The 11,004-nt window shown below is 60.4% G+C and overlaps 1 protein-coding gene across 1 annotated transcript; it reads left to right on the forward strand.

Moving 5' to 3' along the window:
• Positions 1 to 2,085: 2,085 nt before the first annotated feature.
• On the forward strand, positions 2,086 to 2,457 carry LOC309591351 (transmembrane protein 100-like; the record flags this gene model as incomplete). The annotated part of the gene is made up of 1 exon (XM_082313565.1): positions 2,086 to 2,457. One exon carries the CDS (start codon positions 2,086 to 2,088, stop codon positions 2,455 to 2,457), a length of 372 nt encoding a protein of 123 aa, XP_082169691.1.
• Positions 2,458 to 11,004: the final 8,547 nt, after the last annotated feature.

Genomic DNA, 11,004 nt, shown 5'->3' on the forward strand with positions numbered 1-11,004 from the left:
ATGTATTAAAGCGTCGTCGTGTTTTTCTAACCAGTTGGAGCTTGTTTTTGTCACCTCCTGCCTTTTCAAGGCCAGTCACCGCTCTTCAGCACCACGTAAAAAGCGTGTACAGCTGCCAGCCCGCTAACGCTGCCGCGTTCGACGGCAGCCAAGTCCTTCCCCGCCCGGTGAGCGGAGGCTGGAGGCGTGGGGACGCTGTAGCTGGTCCTGCCCGCGAGGGCAGGCCGAGTTGGCAGCAGCATCCTCTCGGGGGGCCGGAGCTGTATTTGGGGGTGTCATCACATCACCGCTTTCTTGAGAAGCGGTGTGGAAAGCGGCCCGTTGCCAGCCTTGTCACTGGGCTGGTTTCTTCCAGACCCTGCTCCCGGCAGCAGCTGAACTATTTTAGCTGAAATTTTCTTCAAGGGTTCAGCGTAGGGTAAATGCTCAGCACAGACGATTTAAACCTGAACGGTTTCAAGTTTGACGAAGCTTCATGAAACTGAAGACTGAGCTTGTACCGGGGAGCATCGGCCGTGAGAAGGCAGATCGCCGCTCGCGGGGCTCTCGCTGGCCGCTGGGGTTGTGCTGCCGCTCTTCCCCTCTAATGAGCAATCAGGAGAATAAATAACAGAGCTTCTCAGCTTGCAGAGCACCGCGTGCTGCACATCTGACTTACCGGTGGTTATTTTCCCAGTGCTATTTATTTGCACGGCCAGAGCCTCTGCTCAGGTCCCCAGTGCCCTGCAGCTGCCTGCCTCGGGCCGTGCTGCAGGAGCACAAAGCCTCCCTGGAATTTGGGAATTCATCTGATCCCTGATCAACCTCCACCTTTGGTATTTATGGATGGTATTTAAGAAACTAGAGGCAAGGAGAGATGCTGGGGCTGTTGCAGACCCAGCCACCTCCCTTTTGTCTTGGGCAGCTTTCCAGACCAAGCCTGGAGCAGGGCAAAGGCTGATTCGAACCAGCTTTGTTCTCCCCCTTCACTGGAGCGGGATGATTTCCCCGGGGCCGGTGTAGGCAAGAGCAGCGCCCACAAGCAAAGGGAAGATAACGCCTGCGGTCAGGACTAATGCCCCGATGTCCCTGTTCCCGAGTCAGTCCCGTCAGCTCCTCTGCTCCTCCATCTTCTCCCCTTCCCGCAGAGCCGCCCTCGCTGCACAGCTCCGTTTACTGCCACAATGTGGATTTTCTCCCTTATTTTTGGCTTCCTCTCAGCTGATGCAGAAATGCAGCTGGGCCCCATCGGCTCGGGGGAAGCTCCGACCTGGGAAAGGCTCCAGGTCTCTTAGGTTTGCTGCGATAGCTCATTCCTTTCCCCTCTCCTTCAGGAAAACCAATTAAAAAAAAACAGTGTGGGAGAAGCAAGTGGAGATGGGAACTGTTTGTGCCAGGTCCAGCCTCGGTGTCTCCCTGATCCACTCAGGGGGAAAGGGGGCACAAAAAGGTTTTGCCCACAAAAATAAAAAGCTGGCAGAGGGTGACACAGGGAGAAAGAGCAACTTGGAAGGAGGTGATGGCGGTGGTGGTGTGCAAGGAGGGTGTGAAGGGGCTCGGTGGCCTGGCTGGAAGCCCCGCTGCCCGTTCCTTCGGGGTGTCGCTGCCCGTGGGGCTGCCCGGAGCGGTACTTGCAGCGGCGTAGCCCTGGGGGGAGCTGGGGACGGTGGCAGCCAGGCCAGCTCCCCTGCCCCAGCGCTGCCTGGCCAAGGACCGGGCTGGCGAAAGCAGATGCAAACTGCGAAAACACATCCCGGGAGTGATCCCGGCTGGGCTGCAGGCAGCTGCCTGCCCAGAGCCCGAAACAGTTAACAGGCAGCGAGGCCGAGCCGGTCCTCCCACCGGCATGAGATCACCGCTGCCACCGCCAATCCTCGCTCCTTCTGGCAGCAAAAGAGCCGGGAGCCAAAGCTGGGAGCGAGAGCAGCGACAGCCGAGATCCCGGCCCGACTGCACCGAGGCACCCCAGCCGCCGGACAGAGCCGGCCATGTAGGATCCGGCCTCTTCCCTCCATCACCGGCACGGCAGCGGCTCGTGGCGGGACGGCAACACGCGTCCAACCCGCCCGCGCTTTGCGCTGGTTGTTCCTGGGTTTTCTCGCCAACATGATGGGCTGCAAGTCCAACTCACTCACTTGCCTGCAGGGAGGAAAACCAGGGCTGCCACTAGCCACGGCCACCGACTCCACCGCTACGCTCAACAAGCTGGCCCTGGCCACGGGCGGGACGGAGAAATCCTGGTACCGCTGCATCTTCCCCTTCGGCATCGTCTCCGTGGTCATCGGCGTAGCAGCGACGTGCATCACCTTCACCATCAATGGCCCACAAATGGACATCGCTAAGATGGTCTCAGTGGCCACCTTGATCTTCGGGGTGGGCCTGCTGGTGGCCGCCTACGTGTGCTGGCGGGCCAAGCGGGAGAGGCAGCGGAAGAGGCAGCGCCAGGAGCCCGTCTCCTTGGAGCAGGGAGCCCTATGACCCGGGCTGGGGGCAGAGGCTCAGCTCCACCCGGAGCCCCCTGCTCACACACCCCCCTCCGCCCTGCGCCCCACGGTAGAGGGGTGACAGCACCGGCTTTGTCGCACCCGGGGAGGTCCGCACCCTGCCCAAGGTCAGCTTGCCGTCGTTCTCCAACCCGCCGACCCACGCCGCTGCCAGCGCCATCCCACCTGCCTGCCCGGGACCGGCACGGCAAGAGCCCGGAGGGTGGCCCGAGGAGCGCATCACCCGTGCCACGGCCTGCTCCGTGACCAGCACCACTTCTGTCCTCTTGTGCTTTTTCCCTGTCGCGAGGACCCTTGCGGCTCAGGACAAAAGGAGTTTCGAAAGAAACTCGTGGGGTGCGGAGAGATGCGGGGCAGGCGCGGCGGCGGGGGGCTGGCGGGAGGCAGTGCACAGCGGCACGCGAGCCCCCGGGGACAGCAGGGTGACAAGGGGAGGTCGGGAGCTGAGCGCGGCGGGAGGGGCGGCGGACCTCGGCGCCGGCCGGGGGGACGTGGGGAGCGGAGGTGCGCAGGGGCAGCCGCAGCCGCCGTGGGGTGTTTGCCGTTCACCGCGCAGCGCGGCAAGCGGCGGAGGAAACCGGGCTCTTTCTCTCACCGTGCGGGTGAGCCAGCCCGGTGGCATCCCGGGGGACAGGTCCCCTCTGCGGGGGGGCCCGGCTGCCTGGGATGCCCGGGGAGAAGGGGCTGGGGCTGTGAGCTCGCAGCGGCATCCCCCAGCTGTGGGAGTCTGAAAGCATTGCTGGAGAAGGAGCTGGAGTTGCATTAAAAAGGAGCAAATATATTTTTACCACTTTTTTTGGAAACGAAGTGCCTGCTCCCATTCTTTGAATTTAGCTTTGAACTCTTTACCCTAAAAAATAAGCGTGAGACGTGGGCACGGGGGTCCCTCTCGGAGGCTGTCGCAGCAGCCCCTCTGCTCCCGGCCCGGCTGCTCCCCTGCCCGGGCGGCCCCGCACCCGGAGGGGCCTCCCGAAAGCAGCCCCCTCCGGGCTCCTGCGCGGCAGGCGGCCGTGCCAAGAGCTACAGAGAGCAGCCCCGCGCCCGGCTGCTGGGCAGCTGGAGGCTTTCCACGCACAGCAGAAGGCAGTGAATAAGGCCAAAAGCCGCAAACGGGGGCACGCGGGAGCAAAGCCGGGTTCGCGCTGAGCAGGGGGCCCAGGACCCTCCCCGCCGTGCCGTGCCACAGGCCGCCCTCCCTCCGGGCAGCTCTGCCCCTGCCCGTTCTGCCACTGTAATTAAATCGTGCTCCGCTGCGGGGAGAAAGCCCCGGGAGCCGCTGCTTGCCGCAGCGTGCGTAGCCCGGAGCCGCTGTGCCCGGAATACTGGGATGCTGGGATACTGGGACTTGGTGTCCCGATGCTGCGAAGTCAGGTTCAAATCCCCACGGACTTTGGGAGGCTCGGCGGCACTCTCAGCCCCAGCTCTGACCCAGGCTTTCCTTCCACGAGCAATGAGGAGGCAGGGTGGTGTTACCGAGGGCAGCCCAGCTCTGCCGCGGGTGATGAGTGGAGCAGGCGTCGAGCCCGGGCCGTGCTCCGTGAGCCCGAGCCTTGCTTCGGGGTGTCTGCGTAGCTGACGTTCACGGTTTCAGCCTGTCTTGGGGTAAGCGAAGCCGTGGTTTCCAGCCGGGGGGGCTCAGCAGTGTGGGTCAGGGGGATGGATGCTCAGCGACGCACTCAGCTACTGAGAGCCTGAGGGGCCGGCTCAGTTTTGTTATTATTATCACATCTTATTTTTTATTTCCTTCTTCTCACTATAAGTATTGCAGCAAGCAGGTTTGCAGCTGCCTGCACGTTCCTCTGCTCTCACCTTGCTCATCACCGCTGGCTGGGCCATCAGCCCCGTGCCTAAATCTGCCCAAATTTAGCTCACTTATACAGTGCTCAGCCCTTCTCCCCCCCGGCCATGAAGCGAGCCCCGTCTGAGTGGGATGCAGGGACGGGTTGTCCGGGTGCGCCCGAGGAAAGCCTTGCCAGCCAGCCCGAAATCGCCGGCCCTGTTACATCGCGCCCTTTCTGATCTTGCAATCTGGTTCCCCAGTGCCGAATTGCCTCCCTCCTCCCGCTCCCAAAGAGCTCGCTCGGGGCGGCTCGGCAGGGCAGCGCTTACCCGGCGAGGTGAAGCCCGTCCCGGAGAGAGCCCGGATGAGCCCGAGTGCCGACCCAGCCCCATCCTGGGCTAAAAGGTCTGACGCAGACTGATGCTTTCTTTGTTTCTGTTAAAAACTTTACTGGATTTGATTTCTGTGGTAAGACACACACGCACAAAATCCCTCCTGTGGTCTGCAAGGGTTTTATTTACATGGACAGACGCCGGTGAGGTCCCCGGCGGGCCTGTGGCCGCTGCACGCACTGGCTGAAGGGCAAATCCTAGAGAAAGTCATCTCCTTAAAGAGCACCGAGTGATTTTTTTTTTGGCTGAGGAATACATGGCCAGGAAAGTTACACCCTGTTCAGCAAAGAAACTGGAGGGAAGAAGATAAAAGGACCCACGCGGTCAGGCCTCACTCGCAGAGCACCCGGAGGGCCGATATTTGCCACCCTGCTGGCACCACCCCATGTTGCTCTCCCTTGGGCAGCGCGCAGGACGGAGCCGATGGCTCTCTGTTCGCTGGCAGGCGACAACGCCGTTTCACCCTCGGCCTCAGGTCCCCACTGGTGGCATCGTGGATGCATAGGAGCTTCCTGGCCGTAGCTGTTCCCTTCCCTGTGTAGGCTGGGGAGGCTCTGGAGGGCATCCCACCCCGGCATCCCACCCATACATCCCACCCTGGCATCCTGCTCATACGTCCCCCCTGGCATCCCACCCATACATCCCACGCCGGCATCCCACTCATACGTCCCACCCCAGCATCCCACCCATGCATCCCGCCCCAGCACCCCACCCATACATCCCACCCCAGCATCCCACCCATACGTCCCATCCCAGCATCCCACCCATACATCCCACCCCGGCATCCCACCCATACATCCCACCCCAGCATCCCACCCATACGTCCCACCCGGGCATCCCACCCATACGTCCCACCCCAGCATCCCACCCATACATCCCACCCCAGCATACCACCCATACGTCCCACCCGGGCATCCCACCCATATGTCCCACCCCAGCATCCCACCCATACGTCCCACCCGGGCATCCCACCCATACATCCCACCCCAGCATCCCACCCATACGTCCCACCCGGGCATCCCGCTGCACACCACCAGCTGGTTGCGCGGGGTGCGGTGCCCAGCAGTCCCCCTCCGCTCCGGGTGCCTCAGCCCTGGGCGCTCGCCGCAGAGCGGAGGGCCGGGTCTCCCACCTGAGCGCCGTTGGTGGGCTCTCGCTCGGATGCCTCGTGCCCCAAACCGGGCGGTTGAGGTGTCGGCGCAGAAGCTGCATCAGGGCCAGCCGGATCCGTCCGTCCCCGGGAGCGGCGAATTGCCCTGGGAAGGCAGCGCTGCAGCTCTCTTATCGCAATCTGGGGCTAAGAGACGCTCTTTACCTTTTCTAGGTGAACAGAACCAAAAATTAATAAACCTGTAAAGCTCACTCGAACACCCATTTTTGTCTGCTTTGCTTCCTACCCCTTGCAGGCACTGTGCGCGTGGGGAGCCGCAGCCTGGCCCGGCCGTGCCGCCCCGCGCACCACGGCTTGCTGGAGCCTTGCACCCTGCCAGAGCCCCCCGCTCCCCAGCAGGCGTCACTCGGGGAGGAAAGATGGCCCAAAGGCTGTGCCGAGACGCCTGCTTCCCAACGCAGGCCTCGGTATAACCTGCCCCTTGATTGCACCAACACCCCCCGTCAGAGGCTGCTCTTCCAGTGTAATGGGAATATTCCCTTGTTCTAAGCACCCTAAACTCGCCCCCAGCGCCAGCCTCCCCAAGGCTTTCTCCATAACAACAGTTCAGCCCCGTTAATGTATTCAGCTTTTTGACAGCGATCTGCCCTGTTTCTGCCAGATCCACCCAAACCCACTTGCAACGCTAAACAGGCTTAAAAGGAAAAGCGCCGGTTTTGTTGCATCAAAGTGAAGGGTTAAAAAGCGTTGCTACCAGATTAAGAACAGCTACAAAGGGGAAACTTAAAAATAAAAATATACATCCTTAAAATAAATCTGGCATGAGTTTCCTATCTCAGCTGAGATGTGGGTCCTCTCCTGCTGCCTGGCTTTAGCTGCACAAGCTGGGGTTGGAGCTGCCTGGGCTGGACCGGGCTCCGAGCTCAGCGCTCCCCAGGGCGCCCGGCCTCCAGTCCTCCCCAGGACAGTGGGGACTCTCCATTGTGCAGGGGCTGAAGACTCGAGCCCTTCGGAGGTGGGTGGCAGAGGGACAGTTGGGAGGGACCATTTTTCCCGGCTGCCGCAGGACCCCTGCGCGGCTGAGGGAGGAACGAAGCCGTACCAGCATCACCTTGCCAGCGAGGTGGCCGGCGGCAGAGCTGAGCCTAACACGGAGCCGGGTGCCTGCCGAGCATCCCTGCGCTGGAGGACATCCCCTGCTTCCACACGCCGTTTGGATATTGGGGGGTGCAGAGACAGCGCCCGTTCACCTTTCCTGCGAGGAGCGGGACCCGCAGCAATGCCCGCTCCGCTCTCCCCGCAGCGTGGCCGGTGCAGCAGGGAAGGACCAGGCCAGCCGGCTCCCGGACGAGGGGACAAGGGTTTGGGCTGGGGCGTGCACCAGAGGCGCGCCCACGTGCCACCGGCCGGGGCTGCGCTGTGTCCCCCGCGCCCAGCGGTGCTGCCGGCTCTCCTGGGGAGCCCAGGTGCCGGGGACCAGCTGCGGCCGGAGGAAGAGGCGACCCTTGCCTGTGCATGACCGTGTCTGCTGCACCTGGGGACCCTAAAAAAAGACACATGTTCCAGCTTCCTAAACAAGCCCATGCAGATTTAAAAATACATTTATTTTTGCTGCTTCTCCAGGTGTCAGCTGGGCCTGGAAATTCCCGGGTAGGAGAAGCAAAGCTGCTCTCCCCACCAGAAGCAGAGGCCCAGGCGAGCCGTGGTCCTGCACGGCTCCCTGCCCAGCCCGACGCGCGAGCGAGGCTCTCGTTATCCCGGCAGGGAGCAGCGGAGCCTGCACGGCCCGAGCCATCCACCCCTACCAAAAACCACCGCAGCGAAATGGCGCCCGGCACCGTTCCCTGCACTTTAAAAACAAGTCCACGTGCGCAGGGAGGCGCGGGAACGGCCAAGCGTGGCTACTTGGCTCCAGTCCAAAGCTGCCAGCAAAATAATGAGTAACTCCTAGACAGCTGGGCTGAATTCTTGGCTAATCAACTAATTTATTTACTCCCCTTACAGTTATTTTTTTTGCAGGCACGCAAATGGAAATTTTAACAGCTTTTTTTCCCTAGCTGGGCATGGAAAGCTCTGTCTTCCCAGGGCCAGGACGAGGGGCCAAGTGCCAGGCACCGAGTCGACACTGGGAGCAGACTTTTGGAAACACGACCATTACCAATAGACCGTCTAACCCAGCATCCCCTCCCGGGCGCTGCTCTAACCTTGGTTTAGGAAGCCCTGAACGGGCAATTCCAGAATATTTTGCTCTTACAGGAAGCTTTTTTCCAAATAAATGCAGTTTCTGCTGAAGTCTGTGTGCTTGGATGGCTTACCGTCACAGAGATGGCGTTGCACACCAGCCCTGTTTCGGTGCTGCAGGGATGTCCCAGGCAGCTACAGCTTCTCCTGGGAACCCCGAGCGAGTCTCAGTGCCACCACCCAAACACAGCCGTATCTGAAATTTGGGGTCCCCTCCCTGGAAACGGAGCTGCAGCACCAGCGGTGCTCCAGCAGCCCGAGGCAGGTCCCCGAGGCCCTGGCCAGGTCCCCGTCACCGCCGCAGGAGGGGACAGGGAGGCCTGGGGGTGCGAGTGGGGACAGCCGGCTGGAGCGAGGGGTGAGGCCACCACTCGCCTTCCAGGGCTGGTTCAGCTCCTCTTGCCACTGGCCTGAGCCCCGATTTGGGTTTATACCGTCCTCCCCCAGGGTTTTTACACAGATTAAGGACAATAAGGTTCGGAAGGATGTTGGGGATCTTGCAGCACCAAATGCACCGCAGAGAAATGGGGGGGCTCATTGCAACAAAGGCGCTGGTGATGTCCAAAGATGCTGCAAAGTTTGCTTGGGCACATGAGCCCTCCCTGCCCTTGTGCCGTCCAGACGTTGTCCAAACCAAACATCTCAGCCCGTGTCCTCCTCCAACGAGGTGGGTAGGGAGGTAGGAGTCCCACCGGCTGCAGACCACCCCGAGGGGCACCACCTTCAGATCAAGCCAGTTCCTTAGTGCCACCCGCGGTGTCCGCTCCTGCGTGCCACCCTCCGCTCATCACAGCCCGCTTTCCGGGCGAGGCCTGGGGAAGAGGCCGCTCTTTGCTCCGGCGGGCCTGGCTGGGGAAGGACATCTGAGGAAGCACGCAGGCTCTGGTCACACCAGCACCCTTCATCTGGCCGCTTCCGTGTCCCCTTGCTGGCAGACACCATCTTCAGGGCCCCGGGCCGCGGGCTCGCAGGCCGTGCCCACGGCTGCCGGCAGGGACGGGGGTTGCTCGCAGCCCCGCTGGTCCCAGCCCCGTGGCGGGGGACGGCTGGCAGCTGCCCCTCCTCTTTACCCACCGAAGAGCTGACACGCTTAGCAGCCTTTCCAGACCTGCTGCTGAGCACGCTTCACGCCTGCTTTCGTTGTTCTCCATGTGTTAGGTCAGACCTGGAGCCGGCCGGCCGCGGTCTCGGGCGCAACACTGGGATTTGCTGTGCCTCTGCCCTGTCGCAGCGTAACCACCACGCTTTGATGGGAAAGACCTTTTCCACCTCTTTTCATAGAATCACAGAATCATTCAGGTTGGCAAAGACCCTTAAGATCATCGAGTCCAACCATTAACCCAGCACTGCCAAGCCCACCACTAACCCATGTCCCTCAGCACCACATCTCCCCGGCTTTTAAATCCCCCCAGGGATGGGGACTCAGCCCCTGCCCTGGGCAGCCTGGGCCAGGCCCTGACAGCCCTTTGGGGGAAGAAGTTTTCCCCAATACCCAACCCAACCCTGCCCTGGCGCAGCTTGAGGCCGTTCCCTCTCGTCCCATCGCTTGTTCCTGGGGAGCAGAGACCGACCCCCCCGGCTCCAGCCTCCTTTTGTTCCCCAGGGTTCACCTGTTTAACTGCTGTCAGTCATCTCCTTGGTTTACCAATATAGACCATTCTTTTAAACCTGACTGTTGTTTCTTCTTGTGCTTTCACACACATACGTTTCCATTCCTGTTTCATCCATATCCATCTCAATATTTTTGATAGGGATCTGTCCGAGAGGGAGGTAGCTAAGAAGGAGACTTGATTTACTCAGTTGGAGGGACTAAGGAAGGAATAGAGGAGTAGCTTCGATTGCTCCTTGGGCTCACCGTTCTGCCATGCAGGTCTGGGAGGACCTCAGAGCCCCATTTGCGTGACCAGGAGAGAAGCACAGGTGACGCCTGGATCAAGTCACACACATCCCTCTTTCAGGTAGGTCAACATCATTATCTGGGGCCTTCAGAGGGTGAAGTAGTAGGATATGAGGACCTATGCACTAACCAAGCCTTGAAAGGAGACGATAGAAAGTAGAAAGAAGATGAAATAGGAGAGGGAGTGTATCAGCAGTGATGGATCAAAACAGCAGGGCTGGGCTTGAGGCAGGAGAAAGTAAAAAGCAAGTGGGTTTTTCCCTCTTTGAATCATTTGATGGGACTCTGAGCACTTGTCCTTTTCCCTTTCTGTCCGTCGGGTGAAGCTGCTGCTATGGGAAGGCTGGAGCCAGCTGCGGGTCCCCAGCAAGAGCCACCACCACCGCACCATTTCCTACACACCCCGGGTATCGCCCTGCCCCAGCAGATGTGCCGGCACCGCTCCCCCGGCTCAGGTTTGAAATACCATGAGCCAAAACTATCCCCAGGCTCCCATGTGTTACCACCAAAGTTTCTCAACCAGTGCTAATCCCTCCCTGGAGCGATGCTGGGGGAAGGCATCTCACTGTGTCACCATATGCAAGCTGGGTTCAGAGCCTGCTCCGGAGACCTGGAAAAGGCCAGCTGTGCCACCAGCTCGAAGGTATCTCCTGTATCAGCCCGGGGTTTATTAACCTTGTTTGTCACCATGGCATCAGAACGTGTCTTACATGAACGGCTTATCCTTCTTGCAAAGCATCACGACAACGTGTGGCAAGTTCTGTCAGCTCCCAGGAGCAAACCTCCGGTGACACTGGATGCCAGGTGCCCCAAACCAGAGTTAAAAACAACGCAGGTTTTACCACAAGGTTCAAAAAAAATCCATGATAAACGTCTTTTTGCTGGCAGCAAGGTTATTGGGGTGATGCCGGAGACTCACCCATGGTCAGGCACCCTTTTTGCAAGCCCGGCCTGAAGATGCTCATGCTGCGAAGCACACGGAGGGTATTTTCTTCCCCAGTAAAAGAAAACTGAGGCACAGGAACGCAGTGACTGCATCGCCTTTTCCACGCAGTATTTGCAGAGCTGAGGCTGGAGCTCAGCTCCTCGGTGAGTTGGGC

Source organism: Platalea leucorodia (genome assembly GCF_965183815.1).
Source record: "Platalea leucorodia genome assembly, chromosome: 5".
Classification (NCBI taxonomy): Eukaryota; Metazoa; Chordata; class Aves; order Pelecaniformes; family Threskiornithidae; genus Platalea; species Platalea leucorodia.